The sequence below is a fragment of the Arachis stenosperma genome, chromosome 2 (assembly GCF_014773155.1).
Source record: "Arachis stenosperma cultivar V10309 chromosome 2, arast.V10309.gnm1.PFL2, whole genome shotgun sequence".
Classification (NCBI taxonomy): Eukaryota; Viridiplantae; Streptophyta; class Magnoliopsida; order Fabales; family Fabaceae; genus Arachis; species Arachis stenosperma.
Genome location: NC_080378.1, coordinates 14,754,711 through 14,777,690, shown reverse-complemented (window position 1 = coordinate 14,777,690; position 22,980 = coordinate 14,754,711). Strand labels below are relative to the sequence as shown.

The following is a 22,980-nucleotide window of genomic DNA, read 5'->3' as shown; positions in this document are numbered from 1 at the left end:
TTGAACTTTTATGTTAGAATTTTTATGTTTTGGTTGAACTAATCAATGTTCTCACTAGATAATGTTATTTTGTTTCAAGACAATTTTAGCTAAAAGGATCTTGTTTGACTTATGTATGTTTTTGCATATTATATACATGTAAACTTGCTTATTAAAATCGTTAATATATTAGTTAATTTAAAAAATAATTTAGTAAATTATGCATGTAATTTGTAATAAAAAAAAATTGTTACAAAATAATTAATTTGCTTTCGTAACTAAAGAAAAAAAATGTTACAAAATCATGTTACATTTTGTAAGAAAATTTTTTGATAGGAAAAAAATTGACTGTCACGAAAAATACCTTCAAAATCAAAATTTGTTACCACTTTTGTAACGGCTTCTGGTTTTTTGTATAAAAAAAATTGTTACAAAATATGGTATTGAATTGTAACAGTTCCATTTTTCGTTACAAAAATTTTTTGTAACGGAACTTACTGCAATGGACCTTTTTTTTGTTACAAAAAACTTTTGTTTCAAAATTTCGACGTTTTGTAACAATATTTTTTATTATAAATGCGCCTTTTTCTTGTAGTGGCAATATTGAGCTATATAAATATAGTTTGTGAAATAGATAAAATATTTTTAGTTTTTCTATAGTATTTCTTAATCTGAATTCTTTTTTAAGAATTTTCACTAATCAATAAATTACTGTAAATATAAAATAAAATTTAAATTTAATTTTTTAAGATTTGTCTAAGTGGATGAATGAGTAATTTATTGGACTGACCCAAATTGATTAGAGTGGTACTAATAATAATAACAACACATATATATTATTAATATTGGTAATTCTAGGGTTACAATAACTCGAAGTTACCTAATTGAACTTAATATTCATAATTTCATATATATAATATCTATATATACACTTATTATATCTAATATTACTCAATTATTCTAACAGTAATTGAACAATATAAAATAAGGTAAGTAATAATTAAAAATACAAAAAAATAAGATAACTTGAAAATATTTAGGCTGATTTTCTATTATTTCTCGATAATGATAGAGAAATAATAATTTAAAATTACCTTATTTAACTTAATATATAATTTCATACATGTAATATTATTACATTTAATATTATTTAGTTATTTCAACAATAATTAATAAATATAAAAAAAACTTTTGACTGAATTTTGCTGATTTTTATTGTCTTTTTAAGTTTTTAAAATTTTTGTTTGTTTGTATTAATATTCAGTGTGAGATATACTATAATGCTAAGAAGATAATAATCTAAAATTATCTTATTTAATTTAATATCTATAAATTTATGAATATAATATTTAAAACTATATATTTATTATATTTAATATTATATATTTATTTTAAAAATAATTAATAAATATAAAATAAGATAACTTTAGACTTATTTAACCTGATTTTTTATTGTTTTTCAAACCTTTCTGAGGTATATCTGTCCGATTCAAAGAAACGTTTGGCTTGACTTTTTTGCTTGAAGCATGAAAGGTTGAATTGATTACTACAAAAAGGTAAATGGAAGTTTAACATTGAAGAGATAATCAAAACAAAGTAACGTGGACGCCAAGCACACCCTCCTATGGGTTTGTGTGTGTGCCTTGTGCATATAATTAATTATTATAGTAATTAGTAAATTACCCATGCGTTATATGGATTTAAAATTAATGAATATATAAATGTTAAAAACTTAATTAATTTGTTTTATTAGTTGTCTACTTATCACGTTTTATCACATTTGAAATGTGATTTTTCTCACTCATCAACAATTATTTGTATAATGAGTATTAGAAAAAAAATTACTTTCATATTTCTCTAATTGTTGGTGCTTAATTTTGGTCTGATCTGAATTGTTATAAGAACGTGTGGACCAACATATATGTCTTTGTCTTATGTTTGACAACGGTCTCATTAATAATTTTTGACTTGTGTGCCAAAGTCCCAAAGTTGTTGTGTTGTGTTGCAACTTACAATGTTATTATATTAGTTTAATTTAATTTGGGTCTACTTCAAACTTGACCTTTTTTATTTAAATAAAAAATTATATTATTTATCAATATAGACCGAAATTAGAAGAATTATGAATTTATGCTTTCAGTTGCATTTTCACAAGCTACAACTACAAAAATAATTTATGAAGTACTTGTATACTGAAAATGTGAGAATAAAGCTAAAATTTTATCAGGTTTTCGCATTCTGCATCATGCCTAAAAAATTTCACTCCATTTTCATGCTTCCATGGATGCCATGTATAAAAAATTTGGATCCATTTTTGCTCTTCCTAATTGCAAAAATAAGTGCAATTTAAATTTTAATTTTTGCGGTTCATGTCTGAGAAAAAGCATTAAACTTGCAACGATAATAGTATTTCACCCAATCAGACTCAATTACTCTATACTCAATGCTTCTCTGAATATTGTAGTTCTTGATTATTAGATGCTCGAACCCTCTTTTGTAATGAGTAATGACACAATTCTGGAGCCACTACAACAAATCCTTAAGATAGCGACGGTTATTTTGCGGCGGGTTTGTAAATGTGCCGCGAAAAGACAAATTGCGGCACATATAGCGGCGGTTAAAAGTTGGGTTGCAATCAGAACGACATTTAGCGGCGGTTTTGCTAAAACCGCCGCTATATTGCTGTAAGGTTAACATTTCACGGCGGTTTTCTTCAAACCGCCGCTATATTGCCGGTCAGGTTTGTATTTCGTGGCTTCTTTTCGAAAACCGCCGCGATATGTCCGCCGGTGACTTCTTGTTAGGCATTTTGCGGCGGTTACTTTTAAACCGCCGCAAAATGCGTATTACCACATATTGCAATGTTTTCTTTAGTAATAATCATTTGGGTATAATCTAGTTAAGTAAATACTACTATCTTAAACTATATATGTTTAAATCATTGTTACTTAAACTTGTAACACTTTTTCTACATTCGTTTTACATAAATAAAAATTTCACAAGTTAAATAAGCCATATATGTTAACTCATATGAACAAATTTACCAATAAGATTTTTTTGTTTACTTTATTGGCATTTAAATTTGCATTCAAATATGGATGTAAAAGAAGAAAATAAAATCATATTCTGAACTAATTAAAAATCAAACATTTTTTAAAAATAATAATTATATATATCTTCTATAAAATATTAAAAATAATAATTAAAAATATTTTCTATAAGTCATTAAAAATTCAAAACGTTATAATTTTACAAAAATTATAATTTTAAATTATCATTTTTTTATTTTAATGATTTGTTGGGCATTTATTAAAATAAAAAATTTAAATTTTTTTTAAATAACAATCTTAGCTTGTATTCTTAGATATAAGAATTCATAATAACTAAATTTAAAATAAAATAATGTTTTATCAAAATTAAATACTAAATAGAATAAAAATATTTTTTATATGAAAACCAAACAATTATCTACATATTATTATGGTTAATAGATTCAATAATGCTAACTGACCAACAAAATATAATATTTTTGACAAATATTTTACTAATTTTAAATATTAAAGACTAAATTCTAAATCTTAATAAATATTTTTAGAAAATATTTTATTTTTAATAATTTATAAAAAATATTTATAATTATTGTTTTTTTTATTTATGATTGAATATACTCTTTATTGAATTTATTATGGATATTATTAGATGTACTCTTTATTGTACTCTTTATATATGCTTGGATCATATATAAATAGACATAAATTAATTCGATCTACTATGGTCCAAAATTAATTCGAAACAGACTCATTCAAATTACTAGGGACGACTTAGCGTGCATAATTCGAATCACCCTGGTTCGAACTACCATAAGACTACATGCAAGCATAATTCAAATTGGACAAATTCCAATTACAAGCATTACTACTAATTTGAATAGGACTAATTCAAAGTAGTGTTTGTTTGTCTAATTCAAATGAGACTGATTCGAATTACATAAGAATATGCTTTTGGGAGATCCTGGTAATGTTTTTCAATTTGGTAGAATTGTGTAATTTAGTCCTCCATTTGATTTAATTGTGAATTTTACCCAATATTATAAGGTGCCTATAATAACAATGATTAGATATATAAAGTATACAACAAAAATCTGTGTGGCAATTAAATGTGTTCATATGATATATATAATTATTAGCGCTATATACATCGAAGAGACATTTGGCTTGGTGGTAACATGACATTGTTAAAGCTTTTCTTTCCTCTAGGTTCCAAGTTCGAGTCCTACCTTCTTCGTTTGTGGAAGGCTTTACAAAGTTGATATTCTACAGTGATCCACACGTTGTGGGTCTAATGGTGGAAGCACGGGTTTAACGATTGAGTTAGTTGGACCACCGGACGGTCCGGTCCGATTCTAATAACTATGAACGGAAATACTAAAATTTGGCGGCGGTTTAAAACCGCCGCAAAACAAATGTTGTTTTCGTTTATTTGTTATTTAGCGGCGGTTGCAAACCGCCGCAAAATTGATAGATATTTAGCGGCGGTTATTCCAGCGGTTGACTAAAACCGCCTCTATCCGTTTTGCCGCGCCCTATCTTCTGGCGTTTCATAAAACCGCCGCGAAATGTTTCGCGGCGGTTCAAAACCGCCGCTAAACGGCTCCAGGAACCACCGCTAAATGGCGTTTTTGTTGTAGTGAGCCACCAATGTAGATTCTTTGACTATGCCTTGGTTCCACTCCATAACTCAATGTACCTAAACAACAAGACAAAGAATTACCGCCAATATCGACCAACTCAATATAAAATTCTATCACTTGTTACACTATTATATTCTCATGACAATCGAACATAGCATGAACATGCTAGTCATATTTTAGCCAAAACACTTTACATCGCACACTTTGGCTGTCATCCAAAAATGCAAACCAATACCCTACCTTAATTTTCTTATGTGCATCCTTCCTAATAAACCATATTCGGTAGAATAAAACTATTAAACTCAATCAACGATTGTAACCGTACCTCCAAGTATGTATTATAATTGGATCTTTGCATTTAGAAGATGCACCGTCATTGTTATGTCTAATTTTTTCATTCGGATAAACAACAATAATTGTATGTTCATTAGTCATTTTCATTACAAACACATTGATTACTATCGGAAATATCATCGAAATCGCTATAAAAATTGACGGTAATTTTATTATCGTCGAATGAAAATGGACAGTAAAATCTTCACGAGTAAAATAGTTCCTAATGGAATTCCAAAATCTGATGCTAGTTACCGTAAAAGAAAATATGACGATAAACATATTTAAAGGGTAATAAATCTAAAAGTTATCGTCGGATTTTTTCTCTAATAAATCCGACGGTAACAAACAACAATTTGTTTTTGGATTTTTTGAAAAATTCATATATACAATATTCTTATTATAACCTTATATATTAGATTCAATATTTTCACATTTAATATATATTTATATAAAAAATAATAGAAATTAAATATTATTTTTAACTAAAACAATAAATAAAAATATGAAATAACAATTGTAAGAGAACAGTAATGATAAACAAATATGAGATAACAAACAAATAAACCATAATGTCAAACAAATTTGAAATAAATCCTAATAACTATGGATTCTCATACTCATTCATCGTCCTCCTAACTGTTCTCGTGGTCCTATTGTAACGGCAGTAGAGGTGCATGTGCCGGTGCAGATGACGACTAGCCCCCCTTAGCAATGATGCTACCACCTATGTGCATCTAGTCTTAATAGACCATCATCTGTTGTTAGGGGTGTACGCGGATCAGATCGAATCAGATATGGCCGAAAATTCGATCTGATTCGCACAATTTTCATCAGATCGGATCGGATATGATATCTGCATTTTTTAATGTCGGATCGGATCGGATATCGGATATATCGCATAATTGAACCTTCTCTTTTTAATCATATTTCGATGTAAAAAAATTCAATAAAAATACTTCTTTCACACTTTTAAACTTATTTATTCCTAAAATATTTTTAATCAAATATTTTCTAAATAAAAAAAATAAAATAATACATTATATGAATAATAATTACTAACTAAAACATACAAATAAGTAAATATAATACCAAACATATATATATATATATATTTTAATTATTATTGTGCGGATCCGCAAATTGGATATGCGGATGTAGAGCAGATATCCGCGATCTGATCCATAAACACCCCTATCTGTTGTTGCATTTTCTGGACCAACTCCAGTTCTACCTCAAAAACTGTCTCCTCATCCTGCACATCTGCTTTACCATGCGTGTAAGGAGTTCCTGGTACGTCTCCTCAAATTGATACAGTTGTTGACCTTGTTCCCAAAAAATCAACATCTTGAGGATGAGATAGAGCATTGATGATTGAAGCGGAGGAAGCATTCAAGGTAGAAGTACCAAGATTGCCGGTAAAGAATAACATTCTATCTCCACAGATGTGGATTTTATATGGCTCGGATACAGTCTCGTACTACATCGTATCAAGTTTATTAACAAAAAACAGGTTGACTCGTGGGTTTTCTCCCCATTATAGTGAAAAAAAATCTTAAACCTTAAATCTAAATCCATTGAATAATACCTACAAATCATTGCTTGATTTGGGGAATAGACCGATGAAATGTATTTAATTTAAATTATTTGATATAAATTCTTTTCTTTGACTTTGTATTGCGTGTACTTAGGGGTGGCAACAGAGCGGATAGGGATAGATTTTTGCTCTATTCGATCCGCCCGACTCTACAATAGCCTGTATAAAACCCGTCCTGTCTCTATTCGGGGGTAGTAAAAACTTATACCCTAAATCATACCATCCCTACTCGCTCCTATTAATTAGTGAAATTCAACCAAAAAAAATTTAAAATTTATATAACTATGATTATACACATAACTTAAATTAAACTAAAGGTTAAGAATGATATAATATCAAACAATATTTTTTTATATCCAGGGTGGGTAGGAGCAGGTATTCTCTAAATCCAACCTGCCCTGCCCCACCCAGGATTCTGTCGTGCCAAAAATGGATTCCGATCGAGTAAGAATATAATGGAGTGAATAGCTGCAAATACAGATAGTATTATCATCTCTATGTGTACTTTCAACTAAATATTTTGATAGATATGATGAAGTAGTAAACTCTTTTTTTAATGATAAAAAAATTGAAAAAAAAAAACACCAAGAAACATATATGTAATATCAAAATAAACAAATGAAACAAATAACATGAACATAGCCTAAAATATACCAATGTGAACAAGATACTCTTAACTCAATTTAGACAGTAACGCATGGCAAGAAAATTTGGTTAGAAAACAAACTTGGTAGCATGTGATTTTGGGTCATGAGTCATTATTATAGATGCCGAAAAATCTTGAGTTTGAATCATTCTAATTTTTTTTATTACTATATATTAGGGATAATTTTCTTTTGAAATTATAAGTCTTAATTAGTAATGGTATATTGGAAGTAGTCATTTAACTAAATGATGCTTTTACTTGAAATTTAAGGTATAAGTTTACAAAACTTCACTTTTTATTTTATTAAATTTGAATTAAAAACAAGTTTAAATTTTGATTTAAATTTTTAATTTATGAGTTTATTAAAATCCAAATAGAGAATATTCCTTCATTTATTCGCATTTATGTTTTTCAATTAATATATTTTTCTGAAAAGGTTTTAAAATTAATGTAACAATAAGTGGCAATTTGTTGGAAGTGTACTCATGCATACAAATATAATACAACATTACAACATAAAAAAATTTGTCTAAATTTTATCTAGTGTGAGCCAACATATTAAATAATGAAAAAACATCGTAGTATAAATTCATATACTTGTAACACTACAAGAAAAATTAACTTTAGATTTTTAATGACAATAATATTATTACGGCCAATATTTCTTTTAGTTAATTTTTTTAGATTCTTCTTGATTTTAAATAAAAAAAAATCATAATTGAGGAGTATGAATTTTGAGATGAGTTAGAGTATGTTTGAAATTTTTAATAAAGGAAAAAATTCCATCAATAAGAAATAGAAATCTACTGCTTGATGTTTTGCAATAAGTTAAATTGATAGTAGAGATTTTGTAGGGGGAGACTTGGTAGATGATATACTTAGTTATAGATTCACAAAAGAAATTTAAAAAAGATTAGTTCTGTCTCAAGTTGAATTGTTTACTTGGTTTGTTTTAGTAGGCTAAGTAAATACTAAGAATTGATTGAGTAGATTCGGTGTTATTAGATAGAGTGATAATATGTACTTTCTATGCATGTAGGAAGGATGTTGAAATTGTATAATATACGATGTTTGTTATTTGTGACTTGTAAGTTTACTTGACAGGTGTGATTGTGATGCACATGAATTTCAGAGGTTGGACGTATTTGGACTATCCTAAGTATCATAAAAAAATATTTTGAGAGTTGGGGAACCATGTATACCGATATCTAACTACCAATAAATTAAAGGTAAATGATATTCTACCCTCTCTAAAGTAACATGTAAGTTATTCTTTCTGATGTGTCACATTCTAATTGGGTGTTTATTTTAACCTGAGTTACCTTCTCCACTCTTTCGTCGTTGTTACGCCTCCCAAGCATCATCGTCTCATTGGTGTTTGTTTTCTCTTCCCAAATTATTCTTCTAGAAAAGGTACTCAAATTCTCTCTAATTGCGTGTACTCCTCCCCCACTCCTTCGTCGTCGTCATTACGCCTCCCAAGTATCACCATCTCATTGGGCGTCTTATTTTCTCTTCCCAAATCATTCTTTCAGAAAAGGGCCTCCAAGCATCACCGTCTCATTGGGTGTTTCGTTTTCTCTTCCCAAATCATTCTTCTAGAAAAGATACTCCAATTCTCTCTAATTGCGTTTACTCCTCTCCATTGTACTCTTTCGTCGTCGTCGTTACGCCTCCCAAGCATCACCGTCTCATTGGGTGTCTTGTTTTCTCTTCCCAAATCATTCTTACAGAAAAGGTACTCTAACTCTCTCTAATTGTATTTACTCCTCCACACTCCTTTGTCGTCGTCGTTGTGCCTCCTAAGTATCACCGTCTTATTGAGTGTTCTATTTTCTTCTTTTGTCAGGCCGTCACCATCTTCAAAGATATTATTAACTCTCATGAGATTAAAGAAACTCAGGTTAAAATAAACACCCAATTAGAATATGACACATCAGAAAGGGTAACTTACATGTTACTTTAAAGAGGGTAAGATAGCATTCACCTAAATTAAAAGCTGATTTTTCGAAGGAAACTCTACTACAGTGGCCTCGGCTATAGCTCAAATTAGAGTAAGATTTGATGAGTTCAACCGTTCGTCAAGATCTAAAGTGCACCTGAATGCTCCCTATGCCAATCATGATCGATTAATAAGGTGGAAGCCTCCTAGTGAGGATGCTGTTAAGTTGAATGTAGATGGCTCCTATATGGCAATAACTAATAATGCTGCTTGTGGTGGGATCCTTAGAAACTATCTTGGAGGGTTCATTAAAGGATTCTCTTGCAATCTCGGGAGCTGCTCCATCATGCATGCGGAACTATGGGGGATTGTTCATGGTCTTCGGATTGCTACTTCTCTAAATCTTTCTTGTGTAATTGTGGAATCGGACTCGGCTTCAGCGTTAAAGTTCATCACCCAAAGCTGTCCAGCTACTCATTCTTGTTCCTCCCTTATTGAGGAAATCAAGCTCCAAGCAAACCGCATCCCTCATGTGTACTGGAATAATGTGCCTCGCGAAGCTAACTCTGTTGCGGATCAACTAGTAAAGAAAGGGCAACATTTACCTCTTGGTCTCCATACTTTTGATTTAGCCCCTTGTGAAATTTCTCATATTCTAGCTTCCGATATAGCCTCTGTTCCTCTGTTTAGAGGCATTTAGTTTTCTTCTTTTTTGGATCTTTGACCCACTATCACAAAAAAAAAAAAAAAAATTAAAAGTATTAGTGACTATGACTATTTTTTTTCTACTAAAAGCAGTTATTGTAACTAAAAGATTTTTCTTGTAGTGTAAACAAACTCTCAAATAATTTTGGTACCCTCTTTTGTTGAAAGACATTGAAAATCAAGAATTATTTGATGAGAAGGATATGTATATAAAGAATGTTAAATTAAATAAATACAACTTCCAAGTTGGTTTCTTACAATTGACTATATGCTAATTAATGACCAATTTAATTTACATGGGAGCTCTTTGTTCCCATCAAGTAAAAACCTTAAAGGAAAAAAAATATATATAATGATGTATTGTTAAAAAAAAAAAAAGGAAAAAACACACGCACACAACTCTAACAGCTTAAATAGCTACCTATAAAAGAAACATTACACAGCATCATATCTTATCTTTGGTCCCCTAAGATAATTAATTAATCTCCTCAACAATGTGCGTTATTATGTTTCATGTGCTTAATTAGCCTCTTCCCAATTTATTATTAGCCATTGGTACGGTCACCATGGGAATTATTTGGAGGGCCTTTTGGAAGCATTTGAATCAAAACCCCGTAATCTTCTTCTTTTAATGGCCTCCATGCTTCTCCAAATTTAGGACTTGCAACTAAAATTACCAACATAATCACAATAGCAACCAAGAGGATCTTCCTATAGTTGTTAGAGAAAGACATAATAATGTTGGTAAAAAATGTAGTGGAACACAATTTTAATGTTCTTTTGTATGTACTTTTATAGAATTTTTGTTGTCTAGGGTTTGAGAGGCAAAGATTATTGATTGAAAATAATGAGAGTGAGTTTGTGAAATGAATGTTATTAGTTTCTGATGGAGAAAGTTAGTTACACAACATATATATAGGGCTCGTATGTGGTGTGGTTTAGAAGAAACGTTTAGCTTGACTTTGTATTGAGTTTGAAATTTTGAATTGAATATTATGACCTCATATTAATGTTGAAAAAACTATAGCTTATGGAACGATTGAATAGATCAAACTAAAGGAACACCCCGCCTTCCATTATATATATATATGTTTTAGTTTAGTAAAATTTTAAAAGTTATTTATTTTAGTTTTTTCTGTTTATTATTTGTCATGTTTAAATGTTGGTTTAGATTTTTTTTAGAAAGTAATTTTTTTAATTATAATAATTTTATTCAATTTAAAACCTATTTAAATACGTCTTTTAAAAGAATATTTTTATTAAAAAAGTAAATTATTTATTTTTTCTAAAAACTAATAATACATTATTTTTTGAAAAATAAAAATAAAAAATATTTTTAATACTTAAAAATTCTTATAAAAAATTTATTTAAATATAAAATAATTTTTATCGGCAAAAAAAATAGCTTTTTAAAAAAAATGAAAAAGTAAGTAATTTTTTTCAAAAATTAATTTAAACTGTTCCTAAATTTTAGCAGTGACATGACAGGTTAAATAGCGGTGGCATGCCTCTCAAAATGTCATATTTTAGATTTTCAGTCAATATTTAACCTATCACATACATTACCACTAAGTGATATTTATTTGCTATGAAAATATATAATTGAGATAGCCAACTTTTAAATTCTACTGAAAAAAAATTATAAATACCAACACAAAAGATCATAAATGTATTTGTTAGAGACCAAAGCTTATTTAAACCAAGATATATTATTATTAACAAATAAGCAAGCACAGTAAGTACACACTTTATATAATTAAGTACACATTATTGTCCATTAATTTTTAGAATATCTTTAATTATTCCTAATATATAGGATTTAGCTAAAAATAATGCCTTAAGAGATCACTGCAGGAAAAAATGTAAAAAATAAGTTTTGGTCAGTTCTTCGTAGGGGTGTTCAAAACCGATCTAAACCGAACAAAACCGACCAACCGAACCAAACAAACCGAAAACCGAACAAACCGAAAACCGAAAAAAACCGGAAAAATGATATTTTGCTGTTTTTTAGCGGTTCGGTTCGGTTTTCGGTTTTAATAATGAAAACCCTAACCGAGAAGCAGCGTTTAGCAAAATCTTCTCTTTCTTTCAATTGCAAGAAGTAGGTCTATTGCATCATCTTTTCCCAAGTCACCATAGAATTTAGCAAGGTCCCTACAATTTGTGTCCCATTTTCTTTAATTATTATATTTGAATTCCTTTTGTCTTAAATTTCATTGGATCAAAGACTTTGTTAGCTATTGTGTATTTGTATTTGTAGATTTCAATGTTATGACTTTGTGAAATAGTATGGTAATATTTTTTTTGAATTGACTGAAAAAACCGAACAAACCGAACCAAACCAAACCGATTTTAATTGGTTTGATTTGGTTCGGATGGCTTAAATAAAAAAACCGAACCAAACCGAACCGCAGTTTAATAAAACGATTGGATCGGATGGCTTTTCTCTCAAAAACCGAACCAAACCGCACCGCGAACACCCCTAGTTCTTCCCGTGTACAAATTTTTTTAAAAAAATTGCATCATTTAATTTTTTTTATTAAAACTTTCTACTCAGTATTTTTAATTTGTTCTCAGATATCAAGACCCTTCTTGATATTATAGATCTACAAAATAAAAATGTAGTTTTATTATTGTTCATCAACATTAAAAGGATATATTCTTAAATTATATATATATACAATAACCGTCGCAAAGTGCTTATGTTATTGTGTGCACAAATTATATGACTAGTACACAATAAAATGTGGGTTTTAATAGAAAGGGTCAAAAGGTTTTAATAAAATGTTGGTTTAGTGGGCATGTTGTGGCCTTGTTAAATAATATTACTAATCTGAACGTATAGAAGGAACAAGAGAGAGAGACCGTGTTGCATGGGAACGTGTGGATTTAGTAATACTAATTCCTAACCCTAATACTAATAATAACATCACATTATATTTGTTCTAATTCTCCGTGTTTCCACTTTCTACAACGGTCTCGTTCACAACTTTGATTCTTGAGTTGACAAGACCAAAAAAAAAAGTCAAATAGTGTTAATTTTTGGTATTGTGTAAAATATTGTGTGAGATTTAGTATGATTATGATTTATATAGTTACAGTGGCCATGATTTCTCCTTTTTTCTGATTTTTTAAATGAAAATTTTATTTAATAATAATTTTAGATATAAAGAAAAAAGAAAAAAAATGAGGATGGAAATGATGACGATAATGGTACGAGGAAGTCACGAGAGAGCAATGGATTTGGGGAAAGGGAAAATGTAGTAGCTTGCCAATAATTATCGACATTGATGGTGAAAATAATTTCGGGGAAGAAGATGAAAACAAGTAGAAGTGCAGATAGCCAATGAGTAATAGCCCAAATGATATAATCTTTTCATACTTATTTAAGAGATTGTAGGTTTGAGTCTCCTATCTTTGGTAAAAAAAAAGTAAAAGTGCAGATAGATCGGATCGAATTTAGTTAAAATTTCTATTTGGTTCATATAAAAAAAATTAATCAAATATATACATTATTAATTTACTTTCATTTTTTATCCTATTCGATTTGGCCATTTTAGAATTAGATATGTAAATGACACATTTGAAATTTAAAAAATAAAAACATCTTAACGAATTAAATAACATACTTTTTTTATGAAGATACTATTTTTTTTCCTTAAGGTATTCCTGAGAATATGAGAGAAGGAGAGAGGAGGCTAGCGGGGTGGGAAAACACAGAGTAGGATAAAGTTAGGCACTCACAGAATGAAAAAGATATGCGGATTTAGAATCGAGAAAAGTATCAACGTTTGGAAAAAAAATCATATACAAATTTTGTGAACAATTTCTCAAAAGATAGTTCGAAGAAAGAGTTGTTTCACTTATTTAAGTGGATAGGGCGGATAAACGACGTATATTTGTCGCGTAAGAATAAGAATGGATGGATCCACTTGTTTGCTTTCATAAGGCATACTACGAAGGGAGGGGCACTGGAAAGCAATACAAGAGATGGATCGAATGCGATTACGGGGTAAAAAGATCTTTGTGAGAGAGGATAAGTATCGGAGACAACTTGATGATAAGGCGAAACATGTTCCAGAAGATGCTGCTAATATAAGATATATTCAGAACATTTTAATTGGCTATGAAAACCACCAGTGATCGTGGTGGCTGGTTTGAACAGTGTGAATCAGCCCAGAGTTAGAGTTTGGCATCCGTGCTAAATCACGAGAGATACCATTAAAGATGGGGTGGGACATTACAGCGGAGATGGTGACACAGGTGGCACTGGCAGACTAACAGGGAATGGATAAAAGGGTCATTTCCCTCGAAGAACTGGATGAATGGCGTACAGTAATTTTGGTAAATTTGAAAAAAAGCAACGGAAGCTCCTATAATTAGATCGATAGTTATGGGATTACATTTAATTGATGAAGACGGTGCTCCTGGAGGTAAGGGGCCAATAACGTAGATAAGTACACTAAAGAGAATATGTGTAATGTGAGCCAAAACCACATAAAGCGCTCATGAGCTAGCTGATCCTGGAGGATGGGCGGGTCGAGTAACCCAACCAGGTTGTGAAACATGGGATGTACTCCCAGGTAGGATTGTCGTGCCGCGTGGGGGTGAGAAGGGGATTGGAGTTGATCACACTCATGTTGCTGCTACCATAAGGTGTGGTGGTGACTTCATCATACTCCGCTTTCATAAGGAGTTCTTGGTAGCTGCTGCGGGTGGTGGTGCAAGGGATACGATGCATTGGACAGTGATGAGGAAGGAGGGTCTTAGGTATCACACAGCTGTGGTGGATAACGTGAATCACAATAGCGACGCGGGATATGGTGGAAGAGTGGTAGGGATGGAAGATGACCGGCAGAAAGTCAGCAGTTGTGCCAGCGGAGATGTTTGGAAAGCGATCGTTGTCATGGCGAGTGATGAGTTTGACATTGGCGATGCCGCCGCTGGTCCGCTCCGTGCCATGAAGGAGCACGACGGTGTTGGAGGGCACAAGCCCATGCCAACGGTGGAAACCTCTTTGGTAATGAAGGTAAATGGCGTAGGGATGAATGATTTCTCTTGTGCGGGGATGCTTTATGCGGTCAACAACTCTGTGATAGATGGCGATAATCTATTGGAGGGGGAGGAAGGGGAAAGAATAATAAGGAGCTTGAATGAAACTAATGCCATATCACATACGGTTCATGAAAGTCTCTATTGGAGTGTAAAGAAGAACACCGTTACAAGATTGGCAAAGGATGATGGAGTAGAGGAAGTAGATTTAGGGGGAGAGGATACTCTGAGGGAGGGAATGTGCTTTGAAGAGGATTGGGCGGTTAGGAACTTGGAGGATATTGAGATTTTTGAAAAGGATATAATCAGTGATCAGAATATCATGAAGCAAATAAAAAGCTTGGATGAAGACTTGGTTGAAAATAGAGTTGCTTGGGCTTTGGCAGTGGAATCAGGGGTTGTCTCATATTACGAGGAAGACGACATTATGGCAGCTCTTCAAGCTCAAAGTGAAGTGCTTGCACAGAAACGAAGGCAAACAAAGCAAAATGAGAAAAGCAAGAAGGAGCCGGCCTAAAAACCGGAATAAGGTGTGTAATAATGTGCTTAAATGATTTATAATTTTTGGAATGTGAGGGGTATTGGGGGTGTTAGAAAAGTGGGTATGGTTAAAAATTTTAAGAGAAAGAATAATGTGAATATACTAGGCTTGATAGAGACAAAGAAGAATGAAGTTACTAAGTTTGACGTAGTGAAAATTTGGGGAAATGATGCGATGGATTGGGAATATGTGGGTTCCGAAAGGGCTTCTGGAGGTCTATTGTTAATATGGGACTAAATGATTTTTATGTTGAGTAAGTTTTATAAAGGGGAGAGTTGGCTGTATGTGGAAGGGGTGTTGATGAGCAATAATTTTCATTGTACGCTTTTTTTTTGTATACGCATATCAGGGAGGAGAAGCTAACTGTGTGGGAGGAGTTGAGTTTTATTGCTGGAGTATGCCAAGTCCCAATTTGTTATATGGGTGATTTTAATGAGATTGTGAGAGTGGAAGAAAGAAAATGAGCTAATGCTTTAACCGCATCAGCGGAAGATTTTAGAGACTGGATACGGGATATGGAGTTAGTGGATTCAGAATTGAATGATCGCAAATTTACATGGTTCAGAGGTCAATCTTGCAGTCGCATTGATAAGAGTCTTCGTTAGTCTGGAATGGCTTGAACAGTTTCCTGAGATGCGGCTTAAAGGTGGTCCAAGAGGTTTATCTGATCATTGTCCTTTAATAGTGGAGAACAGTAGATTAAGAGGGGGGTCGGGGCCATTTCGAAGTTTGGATTCTTGGTTCACACATGACGGGTTTTTCAGAATGGTGAAGGAAGAATGAAGGGGTCTAGGAGAGGTTTAATTTACTGAAAAGTTGAAGGCTTTGCCGATACCTTTGAGTAGATAACACAAGGAGAAGTTTGGTGATATTGATTTGAAGGTACAGTAGTTGGAGGATGAAATCAGGAAGTTGGATGATTTGGCTAGTGATGGAGTTTATGATGGGACTATGGAGGCAAGAAGGAGAGCTCTAGTTAACTTCTATAAGCGTTGGTATGTTAGGAAGGAAATTCATTGGAAGCAGATGTCAAGATCTTGACATGCTAAGTACATGGATAAGAACACTAGATATTTTCATAATTTAGCCTCAGCAAGAAGAAGTAATCGGATTGATGCGTTGGTGATAAGTGGCAGATTGGTGAGGAATCAAGCCAGGATTAAGAGTGCAATAAGATATTTTTACAAAAACTTGTATCATTAGGAAGCGTCACCTTTGGTAGATATTCGAGATAGCCTAGTTAACAAGATACAAGAAGAGGAGGCTACAGACTTAGAGAGGATGCCTTCGGTTGATGAGATAAAGGAAGCAGTTTGGGATTGCGAGTCGTTTAAGGCCCTTGGCTGTGATGGCTACAATATGAACTTCATAAAGAAGTGTTGGGGGCAAATTGATCCTGAGTTTACTGCAGCTGTCATGGATTTCTTCCAGTCAACTGAGCTACCAAGAGATTCTAATGTTACCTGGGTAGTTCTGGCTCCGAAGTTTATGGGAGCAAGGGAGATTAAAGATCTTTGGCCGATTAGCATGGTAGGATGTGTGTATAAGGTCATTTCGAAGGTGTTGGTGCGGAGAATGAGAAGGGTAATGCCAGACTTAGTAGGGGAAGCTCAGAGTGTGTTTGTGCAGGGGAGGAAGATTCATGATGGGGCTTTGATTGCGTGTGAAACTATACAATGGTTGAAGCAAAGAAAGAAGAAATCGGCAATAATCAAACTGGACTTTCAACAGGCTTACGATAGAGTCAAGTGAAAGTTTGTGGATATTGTACTTAAGAAAATGGGCTTTAGGCAAAGATGGCGGGGGTAGATCAAGGAATGTGTGTGCACGGCGTCTATGTCGCTTTTGATAAATGGCTCGCCTTCTAAATCTTTTAAGATGGAACAGGACTTACGAAAAGGGGATCCTCTTTCTCCGTTTCTTTTTGTTCTTGTTGTTGAGGTCCTTCATAGGATGGTAGGAGAGGCAGTAAGACATGAAAAGATCTCTCCTTTGTTGGTTAGAAAAGACAATATTGAGTTGTCTCACTTGCAATTTGCGGATGACACAATACTTTTTTGTCCCCCAGAGGAGGAGACTATTCGCAATTATAAGCGGCTTCTATGGTGTTTTGAGATGATGTCTGGCTTGAGTATTAACTTTGATAAATATAGCTTGATTCTGGTTGATTGCGAGCAAGAGTGGGCACAAAGGATGTGTAGCTTGTTGTGGTGTAAGGAAGCAACGTTGCCAGTCAAATATCTTAGTATTTCTTTGGGAGTGAATCCGAAATTGGTCAAGACATGAAAACCTAGTATAGACAAAGTAGAAGAGAAACTCAATCTATGAAAAGCCAAAACGATTAATAAAGCTGGTAAGCTAGTACTCATCAAATATGTGCTTAATAGTCTGCCAATTTACTACCTTAGCTTATATAAGATGCGCAGAGCAGTAGCAGATAAGTTGATATCTTTGCAAAGGAGGTTCTTGTGGAGTAATGAGGATGGAAGAGATGGGGTACCTTTGGTGAGGTGGGATATTGCGCAAGCTCCAAAATGCTTCGGGGGTTTGGGCGTGGGCGATGCAGTGCTCTGGAATACAACATTATTGTTCAAGTGGTAATGGCGGTTTTCAAAGGAGGATTGCCCATTATGGAAGAAAATTGTGTGCTCTTGCAATGACTTGAATCTAAATGTCCTTCTTTCTTGTCAATCGGTTTCTAAAACAAAGGGTCTGTGAAGGGACATTTTTCAGTTACAGATAAGAGAACAGCAAGCGGGAGATAAGATGGTCAGAGGGTTATCATTAGAGCTAGGAGATGGTAGAAGAATTCATTTCTGGGAAGATAATTGGCTACCATGTGGTGTGTTGTAGGATGTATTTCCAAGGCTTTTCTCGATTTCAGACCAAGTCGGATCTGTAATAAGAGATTGTGGGTTCTGGAATGGGTTGGAGTGGATATGAAACTTTCATTGGAGAAGGGTACTTTTCCAATGGGAGTTAGAATTAGTTAACCAACTTCATGAAGTTCTACAATTTGTCAGGTTAAAAAGTGAGAGGGAGGACAGAATAGTATGAAAATTTGATAGATCAGGAGTTTATTCTACTAACTCATTTGTGCAGGTTTTGCAGGCTGAGACTCTCCTGGAGGACATTACGAGTTATAGTTTAACTAGATCTATATGGAGAGGACTAGTACCACCAAGAGTTGAGCTATTCACCTAATTTGTGTTAGTTGGTAGGGTCAATACTAAGGAAAGATTGATTAGATTGGGCATTATTGATCACAGGGATATGATTTGTGTTTTATGTAAAAAAGAAACTGAGAATGATTTTCACTTATTCATTGGCTGTGAGTTCATGTGGTAGGTGTGGTGTGCTTGGTTATACGGCTATAATAAACTTTGGTCTATTCCAAGAACCATTAAGCAATACTTTGAGATTTGGACAGGAGCTCCTGTAAGAAAAGACGAACGTAATAGGTGGCTGATTGGCTTTTTTGCTATCATTTGGAATACGTGGTTGGAAAGAAATGCCAGGATTTTCAGGAATCAAGAAACAGGCGTTGCGGAAGTTATTACCAAGTCGATCAGGAGTTACAAAGAGTGGGTTAACTTTGTTCCCTCTAGTTGTTGATGGCAATGCCGGAGATAACTACGGTTTCTTTTTAGTGTTTGTATTGTAATTCTGGACTTTCTAAATGCTCCACCTTACTGTGTTGAGCTCTTTGTTAAAAAAAAAAAACTATTTTTTTCCTTATCTATTTTATTCTAAAACTTCGTTGCTCTTATTAAATAGCCCTTGGTGTCTTAGAAATTTTGTATACTATAGCATAAATTATCTGCATATCTTCAATACAATATTTATTTTTATACTTGTTACTGATATGTGAATGTAACTGATATAAAAATGTAGGGTAAAGTATATTTTTTGTTCTTGAAGTTTGACAAAAATTTCAAAAATACCCTTAAGTTTTATTTTGTTTTAATTTTGTCCCAGAAGTTTTTTATTTGCATCAAATATATACCCCTGACGGCTAATTTTTCAAAAAATTAAAGACCGATTCAACAACAATTTTATAAAAACAACCCTTCAACACAAGCAAATCAAGTATAATTTTCATGCATTATTGTTGGATTAGTCTTAATTTTTTTTAAAATTTAGCCATCAATGGTATATTTTATGCAAATCGAAAACTTTTGGAACAAAATTAAAATAAAGTAAAACTTATATTAGGGGTATTTTTAAAATTTTTGCCAAACTTTGGAGACAAAAAGTATAATGTACTTTATCCAAAAATGTAAATATAGTAGAGTAGAAAGTTAGTTAGACATTTTTGCCTAACAAGTAAGCACTTAGATTTAGTTAATTTCTAGAAGCTTTAGTTAGTTAGACTTAACTCTTTACACATGTGTATATAAGAAAACTTTATTGTGCTATTAGAGTTTGAGGATTCTAGTTACATTTTAGATCAATAGATGAACATCACTCTCCCCCTTCAATCTTTGTTTTCACCTTCTCTCTAACTTCCTTCTCTGATCACATTTTCATCATGGTGTAGTGAGCCATTGCTATTCCAATGCTGCTACACCTTCATTCTTTTCTTCCATTATCTCTCATCTAAATTCTTTCTTCACTTCTCTTCAACTCATACGACATAGCTGATGAGAACGTCATCTCCTATTGCTAATTTCACGCATAGGTTGGTAAGTTCTGATCACGAGTTATAGAGAAGCAGACTTGATTATATTGATCAATTTCATTGAATTGGAAAGCTAGTTTTCTGATTCAATGGATCTCTCTCAACTACATCCAACTCCTTTGATTCATAGGATTGATCTGCAAACCCTAACTGCACTGGTAGCTCAAGTCAACGCAATTCATGCAGCAAGTGCTAGAAGCACGATGAATATGCTCATGGATCCCTCAAATCCTCTTTTCTTGCATCCTGGCGAACATCCAGGTACCTTACTGATCTCAACAGTCTTAGATAACAAAAACTATAGTTCTTGGTCAAGATTGATACTACTAGCTTTAACATTGAAGAATAAGCCCACTTTCGACGAATCTTTACCGAAACCACCAAGTAATGATGCTAGTTTTGCTGTGTGGCACCGCTATAATATTCTCATGCTTTCTTGGATAACACTCTCTTTAAGTCCAGATATTACCAAAAGTGTGATCTAGACTGGTGTTGCCTCAGATCTTTGGGAGGAATTGAAAAAACGATTTTACTAGGGAGATGTGTTTAGTGTGGCAAAATTGGATGAGGAACTCTTCTCTGCAAGACAAGGTGATCTCACAGTCATTACTTACTTTACAAAGTTGAAAGCAATTTGGGAAGAATCGGAGACCTTTCGCCCAATTCCCTCCTACACCTGTTCACCTGCATGCACTTGTCCTAGCACATTTCATGCTTATAAGAAGGACACATTTGTGATTCGTTTTCTTAGAGGGCTCAATGAATAATACTTAGCTGTGAGATCAAATATTATGATGATGAAACCACTCCCCTCTATTGATAAAATTTTTTCTCTATTCTTGCAAAAGAACGACAAATTGTTGACAATGAGCAATTTGATTCAAACCATTCATTAATGTAGTTGATAAAAATTTCATCAATACTCATTCTAACCAAGGTAGAGGCAAATGAATAGATTAAAGGGGAGGTCAAAATCGAACCTTTGGTAGTAGATCACAGCCCAAACAGTGTTTCTTTTGGGGCAAGACAGGCCATCTTGTTGATGTATGCTTTAAGAAACATGGAGTTCCTCCCCACATCAAGCAAAGAATGGTACCGTTCACCAATAGTCTCACTGCCAAGATTGATGATGTAGAAGACAGTGACGCGCTTGAGCTGTAGAAAGAAAGTGCTGACCTAAGCACATTCTTTACTTTGGAGCAGAAACAGTCTCTTCTAGCTCTCCTATAACAAAAATGGAGCCACCAATCCTTACAATGTCAACCGATTTTTCCTTGCCACACACACAAAGAATCAAAATGAAGGTAACTTGGTCACTAAACTTACTTTACAAAATTAAAATTCTGCATATATATCTTGGATCATTGATACTGGTACAACTATTCATGTCTCATACAACATTAATAATTTTTAATCATATCACAAAATCAACCCATTCAGAGTCAGATTACCAAACAAATCCATCTTAATTGCATCAATTTCTGGTATTGTTAAACTATCAAACTCTCTTTATCTCACAAATGTTCTATACCTTCTTGAGTTTGCACTAAATTTAGTCTCTGTGTCATCCTTAATTACGTCGATTGATTATTATTTACTTTTAATACATTTGGATGTGAGATCCAAAACTACCATACAATGAAAAAGATTGGAGCAGTTGAAGTCAATGTATGTTTATATGAAATAAAGAATCCGACTACTTCACATTCTATAACACAAGCATCATGCATTGCATCACACACCACACCACTGCCAAAGCTTGATGACACTATAATGTGGCACCTCTAACTTTGTCACTTTCCTTTCAATAAGTTATACACTTTGTCATAATTATATCCCTTTAGCCAAAAACTCAAAAAAAAATAAAGATGTTATGAGTTCTCCTTGTGATTCATGTCATTATGCCAAGCACAAAAGAAATTCATTTTCTTTAAGTGCTTCAAAATCTAATTCTTGCTTTGATTTAATACACTACAATATTTTGGGTCTATGGCCACGGTTTTTTTGGTCACGGTAAAAAACCGTGACCATAGACCCTCTATGGTCACGGTTTTTTAGGGTGACCAAAAGAAAAAAGCTATGGTCACGGTTTTTTTGGAAAGGGTGACCATAGAGTACCTATGGTCACGGTTTTTTAAAAAAGGGTGGCCTAAAAGGGTCTATGGTCACGGTTTTGAGGGGTGACCTAAAGGGGTCTATGGTCACGGTTTTTTACAGTGACCAAAAAGGGTCTATGGTCACGGTTTTTCAAAAAAGGGTGACCTAAAAGGGTCTATGGTCACGGTTTTGGGGGGTGGCCTAAAGGGGTCTATGGTCACGGTTTTAGGGGTGGCCTAAAAGGGTCTATGGTCACGGTTTTGGGGGTGGCCTAAAGGGGTCTATGGTCACGGTTTTTTAAGTGACCAAAAAGGGGCTATGGTCACGGTTTTTCAAAAAAGGGTGACCTAAAAGGGTCTATGGTCACGGTTTTGGGGGGTGACCTAAAGGGGTCTTTGGTCATGGTTTTGGGGGTGGCCTAAAAGGGTCTATAGTCACGGTTTTGGGCGGTGGCCTAAAGGGATCTATGGTCACGGTTTTAGGGGTGGCCTAAAAGGGTCTATGGTCACGGTTTTAGGGGTGACCTAAAGGGGTCTATGGTCACGGTTTTTTACAGTGACCAAAAAGGGGCTATGGTCACGGTTTTTCAAAAAAGGGTGACCTAAAAGTGTCTATGGTCACGGTTTTGGGGGTGACCTAAAGGGGTCTATAGTCATGGTTTTGGGAGTGGCCTAAAAGGGTCTATGGTCACGGTTTTGGGGGGTAACCTAAAAGGGT

At 33.4% G+C, this 22,980-nt stretch overlaps 1 protein-coding gene across 1 annotated transcript; it reads left to right on the top strand.

Moving 5' to 3' along the window:
* The first annotated feature begins 17,321 nt into the window (after nucleotides 1–17,321).
* On the top strand, nucleotides 17,322–17,771 carry LOC130962610 (uncharacterized). The gene has a single exon (XM_057888800.1). The coding sequence runs from the start codon at nucleotides 17,322–17,324 to the stop codon at nucleotides 17,769–17,771; it is 450 nt and encodes a 149-aa protein (XP_057744783.1).
* The last annotated feature ends 5,209 nt before the right edge of the window (nucleotides 17,772–22,980 follow it).

Excerpts from the sequence above, each read along its gene's own strand:
- LOC130962610 (XM_057888800.1), top strand. The coding sequence starts at position 17,322 with ATGTCGCTTTTGATAAATGGCTCGCCTTCTAAATCTTTTAAGATGGAA.